A 19766-nucleotide genomic window follows, 5' to 3' on the forward strand; every position below is an offset into this window, starting at 1 on the left:
GGTTCCTTGTCCAAGGAGCAACTTCTGCCTCTTAGACCAGTTCCCATTGACACTAATGCTCTTTTTAGCTATCTGTAAGAGGGGTATTCTGGCCATCTCATTAATGTACAGTGACCTGTAGATATCCATTCATTTTTAGCAGAGGTTCCATGAGGCCGCAAAATTATTTCAAGGGTTCTTCCATGTTAAAAAGTTGAGAAAGGCTGTTATGAGGGGGGTATTTTGCTTCCTTTTCTATCAACGGTTTTGTATCCTGAGGATGCAAGGTGTTTTTTTTTTGGCATTTGGTTAAACTCAGTTGATGTGGGCTTTCTTTTTTTTAATTTTACTGTGTAACTATATATTTTCATTAAACGACATTCCAATTCCCCATCTTCTGGTATTTATAGAGGGTTTTGCTTTCACATACTACTTGCTGTGGGTGACAAAGGAGGAAATGGAGACAGTTGGTATCTGGAATCCTGAATCTGGTCTGGTTGTTTGATATGAAATAATAAAGTTTTTTTTTTTAGAAATGTTTGTCAACCAAGGCTAATGTGACACATATAAGAGAATACCCTTTTATGTACAACTTCCTAGGTACTCACCCCCATGTATGTTTGGTAGCAATCCAACCGTCCGAAGAATATTGGGGGCATGTATGGTCTCCCTGCTCACTCTACTCGGTTCAATCACCATCGATTTACGAGACTGTATAATGGAGTGGAGGAACACAGAAGCTGCCCTTCAAGGCTTTTCATCTTGCACAGATCTAATAGCCATAAAGTTTATACAGTTCCTTCAAGACCAGAGGACCTTCTGCTGTTGGAACCACATGAATTTGACAGGCCGTCGAACCCTATTATTGAATAACGTGGGATTGTTTTGTGATGAGGCTCAGGATTTATATGCAGAGAACTGTGAGGACAGAGCTGAAGTTAGTCAAATCTGTGAGATTTTAATAGATACAGTACTATTAAAGTCTGAAAACATTACAGAGACTGACTTTAGGGATTGGTTGTCAACAATAATTTCCGAGATATTGGACAACTTTATTGACCTAAATGAAGACCTAAACATCATGAAAACAAACCATGGTTGGGCGGATGTGCTATCATTGCATATTCTTATAAGAGCCCAGGAAGAGATGCTTCGTACAAATTATTCTTTGTCTTCTACAAATCTTCAACCACTAGAGTTCGAAACTCGTTCTATGCTTAATTACGCCTTATATATCTCAGATACTCTATGCAGTTGCTGGATGAATAGCTACAATATATCTAGGTTTTTGATCAAGTTCCACAACATATATTTTTTTACGCCATTCTCAAATGTATCAGTATTTGGTCATCATGCCTTAATCGGTGGTCTAACATCTCTTCAAGAATGTTTTTATCAGGAGGGTTATAAAAAGCTCAGCAACAAATCCAAAGACATCTTGTCCACCCTTAGCCTGAAGGTGACTCTCCTGACTGTATCGTGTCTTATATACCCCATTGTTCTAGTGTCCTTTAAACAGATGACCGAGTGGATTCAGAACTATGCTCAGAACCTCAAGGAAAGGACAGAAGACCTGAAAAAAGAGAGGCGTTTAGCTGAGGACCTTCTCCATCAAATGTTGCCGAAATCTGTAGCCAAGCAACTTCGGAAGAAAAGGCACGTAGAGGCTGAAAGCTACGATCAGGTAGGCATATAAAAAAATGGGCAGATTTTCAAGGGAAAAGTGTAGCTTCTTTACTAACTAACACACAGGTAGAAAATGCAAAAATATATAATTTTACAGTATATCAAAGCAATACATTTTAGTGGCATACTGAAAGTTTAAAAAATTCTAAACTTTCAGTAATAGTAGATTGGGGTATATTGACGGAAAAAAAAATTAAAGTGATAATAAAGGCAGATTTTTTTTTTTTTCAAATAAAAAACATGTCATACTTATCTGCTCTGTGCACTGATTTTGCACAGAGCAGCCCTGATCCTCCTCTTCTTGGTTCCCCCCAGGACCCCTGGTCCCTCCCTTCCCCAGAGTGCTCCCATAGCAAGCAGCTTACTAAAGGGGGCACTAGAGCAGGCTTGCTCCCCAGCTGCTGCTCTGAGCGTCCATTCACATACAGAGCATGGCTCAGCCCCGCCCCGCTCTCTTCTCATTGACTAGCAGGCTCACTAGCTGTGATTGACAGTAATGGGAGCCAAAGGGAGAGGTGCTGCTCTCGTGCACTTCACTGGATTGAGATGGGGCTCAGGTAAGTATTAGTTGGGGCTAGGGGGGCTGCTGCACACAGGTTTTTTTTACCTGAATGCATGAAGGTATAAAACCATGAGCCTTTACAACCACTTTAAAGTGATTTTAAACCCAAAAACAAATAAAACAAAAATGTAATATATTGCAGCTTCCCAGTTCTTAGTTGTAGTGACTGCATTAGCTGCATTCCTTTTTTTTTTTTTTTCACTTTATTTCAACCTGGTGATTTGGTCAGTAAATCTGTTGCCTTTCAGCTTTCCCAGACTAAGCTGTCCTGCACAAATGGCAGTTAAAGTGTTAAGACCAAGGCAGCCATCAGACATTTTGGGGCCCCTTACACAGCTTTAGGCCTGGGCCCGACCCCCAACATTGCCCAGGGCTTGTCCACTGGCTGTCCCACTCAATCCACCCACAGCCTAGGGGTGTACACAATATTTGCAGTTTGGGGCAGTAAAATCCCATAGTTGATCCTTGTTTTTACCACCCACAACGGCACCCCCCTTTAACTGCAGTGGCCAGGAGTGTACACATGTTGCAGCCGCAGCAGGAATTATACACCCTGTCTTATTAACAGGTGTAGCGCCTGCCAAGAGTGACCCATTCAAGTGAATGGGGCCACTCTGCAAATGCCCTGCGACTATGCAATGCATGCAGTTGAAGAATGCTAGTGTGGGGTCCAATGGGTTAAGGCAGGTGGCGAGGAGGTGATAAAACGCCTCCTCGCCATCTGCTTTAACCCCTTGGTTGCTGCACTGCACAAGGTTGCAGGGCTATACAGTATCCCCAAAAGAAAAAAAAACGCTTTAAAAGTGTTCGGCTTTAATTCGCTAACACTACCCTCTCCCCAGACTGATGATGCTGCTTTCTGAAGGTGTCTCTATTGATCCTCTAGTCTATCTAGACTGGAGGCACCCTTGGATAGGATGTTTGTTAATGAATAACCAGGTAAAAATAAAGGGGAAAAAAAAGGAAAACCCCTTCTAACAATTGGTAAGCTGCAATATATCACAATTTTAGTTTTGGAGTTTATATTCCACTGTAAGCCTATAAATGGAGGACAGGCGGATGATTAAAAGGCCAACCCCCTCTTTTCAGAGATTCTTTAACATTCATATAAGCTGTAGAACTGGGCAGAAAGAATGGGCATAGTTGGGCCACAGTTCTTTAAAGTCCGGCTGCATCAGAAGATTATAAGGGTTGTGGTTGGGGGGGGGGGGGGGGTTCAATTTCAAAACAGAAGAGGTGTCAGCAGTTTTTTATTTTACCTGCACTTAGGCTTTAAGGCCCCTTTCACACAAGTGGACCGATCGAGACCCAACCAGACCACCCATTATTCTCTAAGGGGTGGTGAATGTCTGCTGACACCCGCCAGATTGGTTTGGATGACAATCGGATGGAAACGGACACGGAGTGTGTTTCCATCTGACCGCCCCATAGAGGAGGGGGGGCTGTGTCCATGTCCACTCTGCATAGCGGAGCGGACACAGACCTGTCATCCACCTGCTCAGTGATCAGCAGAAAGATCCCCCACTGAGCTGGAGGATCCGTTTGGACGGATCTGCTTCGTCTGAAAGGGGCCTTAAAGAGAATTTTGGGATTTAAAAAAAAAGGACACACCTGTGTAGAAGAAGCATTAGTCCGATGCTGCATCTGTCCCCTGCCACCTCTAAGACCATTTATTGCTCAGTTCTTGGCCTCCAGTCACCAGTTCTGTGCTCTGCCCCTCCAGTGCTAAGGGCTAGAGGTGGCTCAGACTCTCAGCGGCACATTAAAGTCGGGATCCCTCCAGAGTCTGGCCTGACTGAGGGACATCAGCCAACAGTGGACTTTAGTCCACAAAGTGTATTCCTGTGACCCACAGGAGAAGTAGGGCCAAAAGAGCTTTGGTCCAACTACTCCTTTGAGTGGCAGAGTAATAAAAATATAACATCAACATACAGGCTCTGAACAAAGGCCTTGTATAGAGATAAAATGTAAATAGGATGATAACAAATTCAAATCAGTCAACCAACTGTCACAAGGATTCAGAGGCACACTGGTGATCACTGCAATGTGAATGTTTGTTTGATGTTCCTCATACCAAGTTCCTCATATAAGTCAGTTTACATAAGGTGTCATAAATCCAGTTTACCTGTTTAACCCTTGTTGTAGTTGTCACACTTCAATAAATTCCACCCACAGATTCTCCTCTCTTATTCAGATATTATATTTTTTTGCCATAAACCATTTTATGTGGTCTTTGCAGTTGTCTGGTATTCTGCTGGAGTAGGAGGAAGGAACCACACCAGAATGGTGGAGCTAAAACAGTCAAAACCTGCACGTGAATCCACAATGAATACAGTAATGGCCAAAAATATTGGCACCCCTGCATTTCTGTCAGATAATGTACCACTTCCCCCTGAAAATTGTTGCAATTACAAATGTTTAGGCATTCTCGTGTTTATTACTTTTGTTTGTATTGGTATGACACAAAAAAGTAGCAAAACAAACCAAATCTGACACAGTCCATGTAAAACTCCAAAAACGGACTGAACAAAATTATTGGCACACTCAATTTAATAGTTGGTAGCACACCCCTTAGAAAAAATAACTGAAATCAATCGCATCCTGTAACCATCAAGGAGTTTCTTACACCTCTCTACTGGAATTTTGGACTACTCTTCTTTAGCCAAATGCTCCAGGTCTCTTAGATTGGAAGGGTTTCTTTTCCCAACTGCTGTTTTGAGATCTCTCCACAGGTGCTCTATGGGATTTACATCTGGACTCATTGCTGGCCAGTTCAGTACTCTCCAGTGCTTTGTCTTAAACCATTTCTGGGTGCTTTTTGACGTGTGCTTTAGGTCATTGTCCTGCTGTAAGACCCATGACCTCTGACAGAGACCCAACTTTTTGACACTGGGCCCTACATTGCACCCCAGAATTCTTTGGTAGTCTTCAGATTCCATAATGCCATGCACACAGTCAACCCCAAAACATCAGTGAACCTCCTCCATGTTTTACTGTAGGGACTGTATCATTTTATTTAACCACTTCCCGCAAACCAATGTACCTGTACGTCGGCTTGAGGAAGTGGTTGTATCAGGGTGATGCCTGCAACTAGACGCATCACACCGGTACTGTTTTTTAGAGCCGGGGGGCGGTCGGCTTTCTGATTATAACCGATGTGTCTTCTCAGCAGCTGCTCAGCCATTATTCTTAAGGAGTGGAAGGGGATGTCGCCCCCCCCCCCTCCCACTGCCTTCCATCGCTCTGCCCAGGTCACCTGGCTGGTCAGAGTCCCAAACAAAGCCAGATTTGGCTTTGATCAGGTCTCCAATGAAGTAACCCGGACAGGGGCGCCCCCCTTGAAGACGTAATGACGAAATGCGTCGGGAGGAGCAAGCCGAACGTCATTGCGTCACACCCGGAAACCCCGGAGGTCGGCCATCTTCTTGGTTATCTATAGGAAACAACATCGCTACCACATACCGCTGTGGAACCGCATCTTTGATGTATATTATCTGCTCGATTTTATGTACCTGGGTGAGTGCATACCCTAGAAGCTTTGAATAAAAGTTGTTTGATTTGAAAGGATAATGCACTATGGGCCTATTTTCTTTTAATCTCTCCCTGATTCATGAGGTAAAATAACCGTCTAAGGAGGATTTGGCTATCCGCTGGGTACTATACCATTGGTGTATTTGGGGAGTGGAGAGTTTTTTAAGGCCGTACTTTTCCCTATGGAGATTCTGATCGAAACGGGTCTTAGCGGTCCCATAACCGCATGCTGCTGTATCCCCGCCATCCTCTGGTAAGAGTAAGTGTGTGGTGGCTGGGATTTCCCTTTTGCTGTGTGCTGATTCACTTTGTGGTGACTACAGGCTGAACATTTTATTACACTTCCTGTGTCTCAATCGATGCTGACCATTCAATTACATCTTTGTGATATAATTATGGACTTTATGTCATCATATGCCTATATGATGTTTGGCTTTTTGTATAATTAGCGCTGCTCTATGTATTTTATTTTACTGCTGGTGGTTACTGCTGGCAGGTACTGCTGGTGGTTACCGCTAGCGGGTATTGCTGGCTGGTACTTCTGGTGGTTATTGCTGGTGATTACTGCTGGCAGGTACTGCTGGTGGGTACTGATGGCTGGTACTGCTGGCGGGTACTGCTGTTGGTTACTGCTGGTGGGTACTGCTGTTGGTTACTGCTGGTGGGTACTGTTTGTGGTTACTGCTGGTGAGTACTGCTGGTGGGTACTACTAGCTGGTACTGCTGGTGGGTGCTGCTGGCTAGAAATGCTGGCTCGAGACACATGACCTATACGGAGCGAGTATGAGGGGCAGCACCACGCTGAAAGAAGCATGCAGAGCCGATACTTCCTGTATCTCCCAGTCTCCTCACAGGTGGACTGCATTTGATATCACTCCCCCTGTAACTGTCAGGACAGAGCCTGGTCTATACAGGAAGCATTGGCTCTGTTCTGACAGCTCAGCTGACACAGACAGCCGGGATATCGCGCGGCACTTGCAGGTGCCAGGGAGCCGCAGACCGCATGCAGGAGACTTCCGCGCATCGTGGGAGACTTGGGATGTCTGCTAATGCTTGCTTGGACTGGGTCACTAGGCAGGGGGGGCCCCCGGGCAACTTCCCATCGTGCCCATGCAGTAAGACGGCCCTGGCTTGGTCCTTATGTGGTTAAAGGCCTAATTTATTTTTCTGAAATCAGTAGAATGATCGGCTTTATCAAAAAGCTGTAATTTTGTTTTGTCTCTCCAGAGCACATTCTCCCAAAAGGATTTTGGCTTCCTCAGGTAAGTTTTGGCAAACTCTTTGATTAATTTTTCTCTTTTGTCCACACCCAGGGAGATTAGCTACAGAGCCATGAGCTGTAAACTTCTTGAGAATGTTGTGCACAGTGGACACAAGAACATTAGGATCTCTGGAGATGGACTTGTAACCTTGAGATTGTCCATTATTTTCCACAATTTTTGTTCTCAAATCCGTAGACAATTCTTTGCTGCTCTTTCTCATTTCCATGCTTCGTGTGGCACACAGAGACACACAACAGAAAGGTTGAGTCGCTTTTTTACCATTTTACCTGGTTGCCAGTGTGATTTCTATATTGTCAGCACATTTTAATTGATACAGGTGAGTATAATTACAAATTACAGGAGCATCAGATACTTAGAATGCAATTATTTCTTACAATTTTGAGAAGGTGCCAATAATTTTGTCCAGTCCATTTTTGGAGTTTTGCCGGGAATGTGTCACATTTGGATTCTTGTTTCTCCACTTTTTTTTGTGTCATACCAATACAAACAAAAGAAATAAACATGAAAATGCCCAAACATTTTTAATTGAAAAACGTTCTGGGTAAAGTGGTGCATTATCTGACAGAAATGCAGGGGTGCCAATATTTTTGGCAATTACTATATAGAATTTGCGTTCCTCCACCCTCCGTTTGAGGATTCTCCACAGATGCTCAATAGGGTGTAGGTCCGGAGACATGTTTGGCCGGTCCATCACCTTTACCCTCAGCTTCTTTAGCAAGGCAGTGGTCATCTTGGAGGTGTGTTTGGAGTCATTATCATGTTGGAATACTGCTCTGCGGCCCAGTCTCTGAAGAGAGGGGATCATGCTCTGCTTCAGTGTGTCACAGTACATGTTGGCATTCATGGTTCTCTCAATGAACTGTAACTGTAACTGAAAGCACTCATGCAGCCCCAGACCATGACACTCCCACCACCATTCTTGACTATGGGCAAGACACACTTGTCTTTGTACTCCTTACCTGTTTGCCGCCACACACGCTTGACACCATCTGAACCAAATAGGTTTTCTTGGTCTCATCAGACCACAGGACATGATTCCAGTAATCCATGTCCTTAGTCTGCTTGTCTTTAGCAAACTGTTTGTAGGCTTTCTTGTGCATCATCTTTAAAAGAGGCTTCTTTCTGGGATGACAGCCATGCAGACCAATTTGATGCAGTGCACGGCGTATGGTCTGAGCACTGACAAGCTGACCCCCCCCCCCCCCCCCACACCCTTTAAACCTCTGCAGCAATGCCGGCAGCACTTATTTGTCTATTTCCCAAAGACAACCTCCGTATATGATGCTGAGCACATGCACTCACTCAACTTTGGTCGACCATGGTGAGGCCTTTACTGAGTGGAACCTTTCCTGTTAAACCGCTGTATGGTCTTGGACACTGTGCTGCAGCTCAGTTTCAGGGACTTGGCAATCTTCTTATAGCCTAGGCCATCTTTATGTAGAGCAACAATTCTTTTTTTTCAGATCCTCAGAGAGTTCTTTGCCATGAGGTGCCATGTTGAACTTCCAGTGACCAGTATGAGAGAGTGAGAGCGATAACACCAAATTTAACACATCCCCATTCACACCAGAGACCTTGTAACACAAACGAGTCACATGACATTGGGGAGGGAAAATGGCTAATTGGGCCCAATTTGGGCATTTTCACTTAGGGGTTTACTCATATTTGTTGCCAGCGGTTTTAGTCATCAATGGCTGTGTGTTGAGTTATATTGAGGGGACAGCACATTTTTACTGTTATACAAGCTGTACACTCACTACTTTACATTGTAGCAAAGTGTCATTTCTTCAGTGTTGTCATATGAAAAGATATAATAAATTATTTACAAAAATGTGAGGGGTGTACTCACTTTTGTGAGATACTGTAGTTATCCCCTCTGATTGTAAGCACAATCTAATGGACCTGGGTAACACATTACCTGCCCCCTGGCTTTGATGACACCCTATTGCTTCCATGACTACATAGGTGTCACTCCTCTTACCCAAACTTTGACTTGTCATCATCACTCTCCTAACCATCATTAGGGCATCCCCTACCCCCCTTTCTCCCCATTCTCCCTCCCTTCACCCTCCTGTTTCTTTTCCTTGCTCTTGCTTTTTCTTATTCCCTTCATTTACTCCTTTGTCTGCCCTCTCACATCATTCAGCTTCCCTTCTTCTTCTTTCTCCTTCCCGTAGCCTTCTTACACCCGGTTTGGGCCTCTAAGTTGAACTGCCTCTGTTACACCTCCATTAACCATCTCGTACTGCGGTCTCCCAGTCCCAGTCCTCTTAGGTGTTTTGGTCCTCCCCTTCCCTTGGAGCACCAAACTATAGCCTTCCTATTTGATTAAGTAGGATTTAGGCCCCGTTCACACTGGGGCAACGCTACTTCCCGGGGCGACCTCACAGGTCGCGGCGCGCTGATCGCACCGCGACCTCGGATCGGCTGGCACGGACTTCATAACATTGAAGTCAATGCAGGTCGCTCCGGGTCGCCCCAAAGAAGCTCCGGACCCTTTTTCTAAGTCGGAGCGACTTGTGTCGCTCCTATTAGAACGGGTCCACAGCTTCTCTATGCCAGGCGACCTGTCAGGCGACCAGGTCGCCTGACAGGTCGCCCCAGTGTGAACGGGGGCTTAGGAGACCTTCAGATGTTTACTTCCCCTATAAACTCGGCTCCTAAATACATGTCTTGACTTTTCGAGGCAAAGCTTGCCTTTGTGCAGTTGTTCTGTAACAAATGGTGGAGCATCCCTTTAAATAAAAACTTCAAGGGAATCACCATCTGTTTTTCTGCCACTTCAGATAATTGCTCACTCCCACCCCTGGCGATGTCCCCACAATGCGCAATGTTTGTGCACCGCGGTGATCGTCGCTGGATGACTGTATGCGTAATTGCCAATACTCAGAAAACAATGTGCAGCACAAGTCTCAATGCTCACATCTAATGACAAAGCCTGATTACCAATCCTCTGAGAGACACTTCTACTATACACAGGGACTGGGACAATGATGTTTTCTTGGAATTAGGTTTAATTAGCAAATAAATATTGTAAATTGGCTGTATTTTTAAAGCTGTACTCCAGCCTTCCTTTCATGCTTGCACAGTTGTACAGGCTGTTCTCCTGTGCTGAAATTGCCTACTGTGATTTCACTGCACACTGTGATCTTTTCACAGTGTACATTGGAAGCTGCAGCAAGTCACATATAGCCTGCCTCATCTCTAGGAAGAAATGGAGGACGTCCAGCATCATCTAGCTCATCCCCAGCCTTTCTGGCCCTGGCCCACCTTTCATTAATTTGATTTCATTTCTTTCAATTATAGATGTTCAGCATCACATGTGGGCATTACTGCAGCTTCCTGTTTTTTCAAGAACTTATGTAAAGCCCTTTCCTGTCTTCAGGAAGCTATATTATCTAGGACTGTCTTCATGGAATGTATCACAGACGGAAAAGGAGATCATGTGTGTGTGTGTGTGTGTATGATCTGTTCATTTAACTGTTTAGCTGGAGTTCTGCTTTATAATCTGTTTTTACTTTCATGCATTGAATATTGGTCTCTCTCGTCCCTCCAGGTCACCATTTTCTTTTCAGATGTTGTGGGGTTCACTTCCATATCGGCCTCGTGCACCCCTCTGCAGGTGGTAGAGATGCTGAATAATTTGTATGTCTGTTTTGACACCAGGATTGAATCATTCAATGTCTATAAGGTGCGCCCTAACATATAGCTGTCCTAATATACCTTGTATAGGGAACCTGCTTTGAAGAAAAGGTATTGGAAGTTAAATTCGCTAAGATACCATATGTACTAAAGCTGTAATTCTCAACCACCGGGTCAGGGTCTCCTATCTCCTGGGCCCCCAGCCAGCTGCAGATCCTTTAACCTCCTGACAGTGCCTCCCAACTCCCTTAGTGCCCCCTAAGCTTGCATAGTGGCCCACAGTGCCACAAGGTTCTCTGAGAGTCCTCAGCCTCCACAGCACCGCCCAACCTCCCACAATGCTGTCCAGCCTCATATAGCAGCCTTCAACCTCCTATAGTGGCCCACATTGTCCCCAGGTCCTCTGAGAGCCCTCAGACTGACTCCACAGTGTCCTGAAACCTCCCACAGTGCAGCACAGCCTCCAATAGCATCCTCCAACCTCCCATAGTGGCCCACAGTGTCCCCAGGTCCTCTACGAACCTTTAGACTCCACAGTGTCCCCCAATCTCCCACAGCGCCACCCAGCCTCCCCTAGTACCCTCCAACCTCCCAGAGAGGCGCACAGTGTCCCCAGGTCCTCTGTGAACCTTTAGACTCCACAGTGTCCCCCAATCTCCCACAGCGCTACCCAGCCTCCCCTAGTACCCTCCAACCTCCCAGAGAGGTGCACAGTGTCCCCAGGTTCTCTGAGAGCCCTCAGATTTCACAGTGCCCCCCAGCCCTTTATTGGGCTGCCAGCCCCCAACAGTGCGCCACATTGCCCCCAAATCTCAAACACCGTTCCCCTTCAAACCCAAGAAACCTCATCTCCAACAGGGCCACCAAGCCACCAGCATTTCCCCAATCCACTCCACTACTTCCACCACCACCCCCCTTTTCCTTTTACTGTTGGGCATTGAAAAAAAGGGGCAATCTGTGGCTGAAACAATGACTTTTGGAAGTTGGTGATCTGCTTCATACTCTACTGTCACTTGTCCCTGGCTTTTATCAATTCAGTGTGATAAGCCCTCTAACCGACCAATAACAAGCTACCAGGAGTTAAAATTTATGCTTTAATTTAGGGTCTCCAAGAGGCTCTGAAGAGAATGCAGTACATTTAACCCCTTGTCTACCTAGTATGTTTATAAACATCATAGTAGACAGATGGTTATATCAGGCTACATTCACACCTGAGCGTAGCGTTTTCGCGCGTTTTTTACCGCAATTTTTACCGTGATTTTTGTGCAGGCGTTTTTAGATTGAATAGAGACCAATGGAAAACGCCTGTAATCTGCCCAAAAAGAAGCTCATGTACTTTTTTGAGCGTTGGGCGTTTTGCTCACAGCGTCAAAACGCTCAGATGTGAACAGGGGCCATTGAAATGAATAGGATTTGTCTTGTTGGGCATTTTGAGAGCTGATCCTAGAGCAGAAAAACTCCCCAAAAACACCCCAAAACGCCTACATGTGAACGGAGCCTCAAGCTCACAGCTGCCACTGCAACTGTGAGCTTGATACCGGCTTTAAGAGCTTGCAAAGGGCTTTCCATTAAAAGCCCTTCCCTGATTCCTTCTGTACCCAGTGACCCCCCGAAGTGATGTGTATTATGTCACTTCCGGGGTAACAGCTGTTATTCCTTTGCTAGTGCAGCCAAGGATGCAGCTATTAAAACACGATCTGTGTTTGAATAGCTGCACTGAAGGACAGGGGAGATATTGGGGATCTAATAAACCCCCAATATTTTCATAGAGAGTACCAGTCACCCACTCATGCTATCACATAAGGGGCTTGTTAGCCCCTTGTGATAGTAATAAAGTAAAAAAAAAAAAATGTAAATGTAAAAAAAAAAGAATTAACATAAAATAAATATAAACAGTTAAAATAAATGTTAAAGTGCCCCCATCACCCCTGCACACCTCATATAAAAAGCACAGTTTAGGGGGAGCATGCGTATGTAAAGAACAATTGGGCTACACATGTGAGGCATCGTTGCAAACGCCGGAGTGAGAGCAATCATTCTAGGACCATAGTTCACAGTTAACTCTAAACTGATGATCTGTAAAGCTCGGTTCACACTGGGGTGGCTTCAAAGGTGTCCGACTCTGAAGCCGCCCCGTGCAGCACGACTTCAGCGTGGCTTGTAAACGACTTCTCTAATATAAGTCAATGCAAGCCACTCCGAAGTCGCCCCAAAGTAGTGCAGGAACCCATTTCTAAGTCGGAGCGATTTGAGTTGCTTCAATTAGAACGGTTCCATTGCACTAAATGGAGCGTGACTTGTTAGGCGGCTAAGTTGCCTGACAAGTTGCCCCAGTGTGAATCGGGACTAAAGGCTATTAAAGTGTCTGTGGAGAATTTTGTTTACCATAGTTTTTTGCAATTCCACGACCATGCACAATTTTTAGACTTGACGTGTATTTTATTGTATTTATGACATTATTTTATTGTATCCCCCCCCCCCCAAAAAAAAAATTATTTAATAAATAACTGCACAAATATTTCGCCACATAGAAAATTGAAACTACCACATTTTATTCTTCAGGGTCTCTGATTTCAAAAAATATATACTTTTTGGTTCACAGTAATTTCTGTTTAGAAAAATGTCTGATCACTGGGGGAAAGGAGACTGAGGAAATGCTTCCTCTTGCCTGCAACAGACATCTCAGCTTAGGCAAAGTAATTGGACTGGAGCTCAAGGACAGCTTTTTAATCACTTGCCGACCGCCCACCGCAGTTTTACTGCGGCAGGCTGGTTCAGCTGCGCAAAACGACGTAGCCCTATGTCGGTCACACGCATGGCGCTGGGGGGGTGAGCGGGGATTCACGATTGCCGCCGGGCACCCGTGATCTCTCACTGCTGAGAGAGAAGGACAGTCAGCTGTTGTAAACACAGCTGACCGTTCTTCTCTCTGAAATGATCACAGAACGCCTGTGATCCTTCTATATAGCATTACAGGTCTCTGTGGTCATTTCACAAGCCCCTCCCTCATACAGTTAGTAAACACTGCCTTAGGCTCACACTTAACTCTTTGATCACCACTGTGCTAGCCCCTTCCCTGCCAGTGTCATTATTACAGTAATTGTGCATATGTTTGGCCCTGATTACTGTAGTAATGTCATTGTTCCCCCAAAAGTGTCAAAAATGCCAGTTAGTGGTCTAATCTGTCCGCCACAATGTCGCAGTAACTCTAAAAATTGCAGATCGCCACCATTACTAGTAAAAAAATAAAATAAATAAAAATGACAAATCTTTCCCCTAGTTTGTAGACACGATACCTTTTGCGTAAACCAATCAAAATACGCTTATTGCGATTTTTTTTTTTTTTACCAAAAATATGTAGCAGAATACAAATTGGCCTAGAAGGATGAAAAATTTTGATTCTTAAATTTTTGTTTTTGGGAATGTTATATAGCAGAATGTGAAAAATATTGTTTTTTTTCCCCAGAATTGTCGCTATTTTTTGTTTATAGCGCAAAAAATAAAAATCACACAGGTGATCAAATACCACCAAAAGAAAGCTCTATTTGTGGGAAATAGGGACATCAATTTTATTCTGGTACAGTCTCACATGACCGTGCAATTTTCCATTAAAATAACACAGTGCCGAATCGCAAAAAATGGCCTGGTCATTAAGGGGGCAAATCCTTCCGGTCCAGAACTGGTTAATGATAAAAGGTGGAGCAGTTCTGAAAAATGATTCTATTATATACAATATATAATGTATATTGTAAGGGACTTTTGAAACGGACGGCTAGATTGACTCCCTACGAATATTCGGGAACACCTTACATATATTGTGACATGTTAGGAAGTTCCACTTTTTAGCTGAATACAGATTGGCAGTAAGCTTCTTTCACAGTTCAATGGTGATTTATTATGTGGCCAGTTCAGATGCAAAGAAAGCTTAGCGGAACCATCTATATTCTCTGTTCCTGGCACAGGTAGAAACAATCGGCGATGCGTATATGGTGGTCAGCGGTCTGCCGGAGAGGAGCAATGACAAGCACGCAGATGAAATAGCTAAGATGTCCCTGGACTTGGTGGCTGCCGTTCGGCAAGTGATCATCCCGCACATGCCAAATGAGAGGCTTCAGCTGAGAGCTGGAATCCACACCGGTATGTGTGATGACTCTAACAAATGGAGCCGAGCTGTACTGTGCCAGCAGGATTTATAGAAGTAAGACGTGTACAGGGGACATAGCCAGGGGAGAGCTGCCAAATACACCCATGTGTCAGAGACTTAACCACACATCATTAATCTGCTACCTACTGAAAAAACCTGTCTGTACTGATATACATTTACAATATTAAAGGAAATCTGAATGAATTCCTATGGAAAATACCTGAACCTGGCTATCATGCTGATCTAATGGCGGCACTGCAGTTTTTTTTTTTCTGAGCTGCTGATCCAGAATGATAATAAAGGTTAGACATTTTGATTTTCAATTTGTAATGCTTATTCTGGATCAGTTTGCTCAGAAGGTTTTACAGCCAGGGGCAGCCAGGCAACTAGCAGTTTCCATCAGCGATGTCATTCTCTGCATTTCTTACAGCACAGGTTTACTTTAATTTAGAACTCTGGCCAAATGAAAAAAATGACAGATATGGTACAGGCTGTCAGTAGCATAGACCAAACTGATTTTGTCCCCCGTGAAACAGTTTTACTACCTGATATCCTTCAGGTACGTCTGTCATAATTCTACCTCCTGGAACAAGCCAAGCTGTCCAGAAAATATGACAATCATATTCACATATTTCCATGGGTTAGGGAGCGCGCTGCCCTTTTTCTCACTTACTCTTTCACTATCTCCTCTCCTATCCTCACCTCTCCTTTCCTTCTCCTTTCCGTTCCTGTAATTTCCTTTGTGTTCCTGTCATTTACTTTTTTCTTTTCTTTTCTCTCCTTTCCTTTCCTCTCCTTTCTTTTCCTTTCCTTTCTTTTGCTTTCCTTTCCTTTCCTCTCCTTTCCTTTTTTCATTCCTTTTCTTTTTGCTTTTCTTTCTCCTTTCCTTTTTTCCTCTTTTCTTTTTCCCTTTTCCTTTCCTTTCCTTACCTTTATTTTCTTCGTCCCTTTCTTTTCCCCATCCCTTTCTTTTCCCCGTCCCTTTCCTTTCTTTGTCCCTTTCTTTTCCTCATTCCTTTCTTTTCCTCTTCTCTTTCTTTTCCCCGTCCCTTTCTTTTCCCCATCCCTTTCTTTTCCTCGTCCCTTTCTTTTCCTCGTCCCTTTCTTTTCCCCGTCCCTTTCCTTTCCTCGCCCCTTTCCTTTCCTCCTCCCTTTCCTTTCCTCGTTCCTTTCCTTTCCTCATCCCTTTCTTTTCCTCGTCTCTTTCTTTTCCTCGACCCTTTCTTTTCCTCGACCCTTTCTTTTCCTCGACCCTTTCTTTTCCTCGACCCTTTCTTTTCCTCGTTCCTTTCTTTTCCCCGTCCCTTTCCTTTCCTCGCCCCTTTCCTCGTCCCTTTCCTTTCCTCGTCCCTTTCCTTTCCTCGTCCCTTTCCTTTCCTCGTCCCTTTCCTTTCCTCGACCCTTTCTTTTCCCCATCCCTTTCTTTTCCCCGTCCCTTTCTTTTCCCCGTTCCGTTCTTTTCCTCGTCCCTTTCTTTTCCCCGTCCCTTTCTTTTCCTCGTCCCTTTGCTTTCCTCGACCCTTTGCTTTCCTCCACCCTTTGCTTTCCTCGTCCCTTGCCTTTCCTCGTCCCTTTCTTTTTCTCGTCCCTTTCTTTTTCTCGTCCCTTTCTTTTCCTCGTCCCTTTCTTTTCCTCGTCCTTTTCCTTTCCTCGTCCCTTTCCTGTCCTCGTCCCTTTCCTGACCTCGTCCCTTTCTTTTCCTCGTCCCTTTCCTTTCTCCGTCCCTTTCTTTTCCTCGTCCCTTTCTTTTCCCCGTCCCTTTCTTTTCCTCGTCCCTTTCTTTTCCTCGTCCCTTTCTTTTCCTCGTCCCTTTCTTTTCCTCGTTCCTTTCTTTTCCTCGTTCCTTTCTTTTCCTCGTCCCTTTCTTTTCCTCGTTCCTTTCTTTTCCTCGTTCCTTTCTTTTCCTCATCCCTTTCTTTTCCCCGTCCCTTCCCTTACTTCGTCCCTTTCTTTTCCTCTTTCCTTTCTTTTCCCCATCCCTTTCTTTTCCCCATCCCTTTCTTTTCCTCGTCCCTTTCTTTTCCCCGTCCCTTTCCTTTCCTCGCCCCCTTTCCTTTCCTCGTCCCTTTCCTTTCCTCGTTCCTTTCCTTTCCCGGTCCCATTATTTTCCCGGTCCCATTATTTTCCCGGTCCCATTATTTTCCTAGTCCTATTATTTTCCTCGTCCCTTTCTTTTCCCCGTCCCTTTCTTTTCCTCGTCCCTTTCTTTTCCTTGTCCCTTTCCTTTCCTCGTCCCTTTCCTTTCCTTGTCCCTTTCCTTTCCTCGACCCTTGCCTTTCCTCGTCCCTTTCTTTTCCTCATCCCTTTCTTTTCCTCGTCCCTTTTCTTTTCCCCGACCCTTTCTTTTCCTCGTCCCTTTCTTTTCCTCGACCCTTTCTTTTCCTCGTTCCTTTCTTTTCCCCGTCCCTTTCCTTTCCTCGCCCCTTTCCTCGTCCCTTTCCTTTCCTCGTCCCTTTCCTTTCCTCGTCCCTTTCCTTTCCTCGTCCCTTTCTTTTCCCCGTCCCTTTCTTTTCCCCGTTCCGTTCTTTTCCTCGTCCCTTTCTTTTCCCCGTCCCTTTGCTTTCCTCGACCCTTTGCTTTCCTCGACCCTTTGCTTTCCTCGTCCCTTTCTTTTTCTCGTCCCTTTCTTTTTCTCGTCCCTTTCTTTTCCTCGTCCTTTTCCTTTCCTCGTCCCTTTCCTGTCCTCGTCCCTTTCCTGACCTCGTCCCTTTCTTTTCCTCGTCCCTTTCCTTTCTTCGTCCCTTTCTTTTCCTCGTTCCTTTCTTTTCCCCGTCCCTTTCTTTTCCTCGTCCCTTTCTTTTCCTCGTTCCTTTCTTTTCCTCGTTCCTTTCTTTTCCTCGTTCCTTTCTTTTCCTCGTTCCTTTCTTTTCCTCGTCCCTTTCTTTTCCCCGTCCCTTCCCTTACTTCGTCCCTTTCTTTTCCTCTTTCCTTTCTTTTCCCCATCCCTTTCTTTTCCCCGTCCCTTTCTTTTCCTCGTCCCTTTCTTTTCCCTGTCCCTTTCCTTTCCTCGCCCCCTTTCCTTTCCTCGTCCCTTTCCTTTCCTCGTTCCTTTCCTTTCCCGGTCCCATTATTTTCCCGGTCCCATTATTTTCCCGGTCCCATTATTTTCCTAGTCCTATTATTTTCCTCGTCCCTTTCTTTTCCTCGTCCCTTTCTTTTCCTCTTCCATTTCTTTTCCCCGTCCCTTTCTTTTCCTCGTCCCTTTCCTTTCCTCGTCCCTTTCCTTGTCCCTTTCCTTTCCTCGACCCTTGCCTTTCCTCGTCCCTTTCTTTTCCTCGTCCCTTTCTTTTCCTTGTCCTTTTCCTTTCCTCGTCCCTTTCTTTTCCTTGTCCCTTTCCTGTCCTCGTCCCTTTCTTTTCCTCATCCCTTTCCTGTCCTCTTCCCTTTCCTGTCCTCTTCCCTTTCCTTTCCTCGTCCCTTTCTTTTCTTATTCCCTTTCTTTTCTCTCTACTGTCTCCCTCTCTCTGTTTTGCTCTTTCTATATCTCCCTACTCTATTTCTCTTTTTGTCTCTTTCTCTCTCTGTTGCCCTCTCATCTCTTACTCTCCCTCCCCTCTACCTCTTTATTTACCCCTCTCTTCCTCTCTGTATATAAAATGGTCTTTTAAACTTTAATCATATATAAAAACTCTTTCCATGAATCGTCTTTCCAGGAGCCTCTGCAGCTCTCAGAGATTTATTCATAGGAATATTTTTTCCCCTGAACGGTTTCTCGATCATTCTCTTGGCAGGCGAGGTGGCGGTGGCTGTTATATGATACCTGTGTGGATTTATAATATATCCATCTCCTGGATCCTGTTTGTGCCGGTGTTGTCCTGCTGACGTTGCAGGCTGTCACTGTTCCCAGCCAGTTTATTCAGTCTGTCCTGTACATCAGCTATGGATCTAGTACTTTATTCTGCATTTGACCCTTTCTAAGTTATTGACATTAATGTCTTTCTCCTCCATCTTCTTATTTCAAGAAAACACAGCTAAAATTTTAAATATTCTGATCTTATTGTGAGTTAAAAACATTTTAGTAATTTTTCTTAAAGTGTGTGCAAATCCTAACAATGAACTCATAAATATATAGTTTGGAGTGTTTTGTTATATCTGCTCAATAAGTGCAAGAAAATACTTGTTAATTCTACCAGAAATCCAATGAGGTGCTTTCTTCAGCCCTTCCTATTTCACCAGTGGATTTCAGAACACCTCCTTTTTATGTTATGGACGTAGCACCCTCCTGGTTGGTACTAGAGAGTAAGTATAGTTTTTGGCTCTTTCTGAGGAGCAGCAGGTAAATCTATATTGCTTTCTGCCTACCAGAGAGCAGGATCTGTGAGTTAGGTCTGCTCAGTGTGCTCAGGGTGGGATTCATTGGGACTAGATATTGTTTCACACTGGTCCAATAGGGAGGCATGTTGGACAGTGGGAGGAAGCCTGACCAATGGGAACACACCTTTGATACAGTCCCAGTGATTGGCAGAGATCGGTTGTCTCTGCATTATGGGATACTGTATAAAGACCAGGAGCACATGTGCTGCGGGGTCTTTGGCTGGTGAGCAGGGTCCCGGAGAGAGAGTGGTGGCTGCCTCCTCCTCTGTAGCAGTGGCACGTGGTCACAGGCAGTCGGCCTGGGGAGCAGAGGAAAGGAACTGAACCCAGAGGTCCAGGAGAACTGACTGGAGGGGTAGAGACACTGTAGACCCTCGAAACATAGTATTGTGAGTACAGGGGATCGTTTCTAGGGCCCGACCTGAGGGGGGCCACCCCGGTGTACGATAGTCAGAGGATGGGTGTTAGTCTGTGGAGTGAAAGGGGATTCTAGGAGGGTATCCTGAAGATAATCTACACAACTAAGTCGTCTGTACAGAGACTTAACCTAAATTCATCTAGTGGCAAGGTGAATCTGCAGCCATGCTGCATCTTTAGACAAGAGTCCTCATCCATTGTGAATAGT

General features: G+C 44.8%; 1 protein-coding gene across 1 annotated transcript in view; it reads left to right on the forward strand.

Moving 5' to 3' along the window:
- The window catches only part of LOC309567647 (uncharacterized protein), a gene marked incomplete at both ends in the record, with an annotated part of 31498 nt that overhangs the window by 1028 nt on the left and 10704 nt on the right, over window positions 1–19766 (forward strand). The window contains 3 exons of the mRNA XM_082273063.1: window positions 580–1663; window positions 10598–10732; window positions 14646–14820. Of these exons, the coding sequence (XP_082129189.1) occupies window positions 580–1663; window positions 10598–10732; window positions 14646–14820 (1394 nt within the window). The remainder of the gene's footprint in view (window positions 1–579; window positions 1664–10597; window positions 10733–14645; window positions 14821–19766) is intronic.

This window comes from Pelophylax lessonae (assembly GCF_965119305.1).
Source record: "Pelophylax lessonae genome assembly, chromosome: 12".
NCBI lineage: Eukaryota > Metazoa > Chordata > Amphibia > Anura > Ranidae > Pelophylax > Pelophylax lessonae.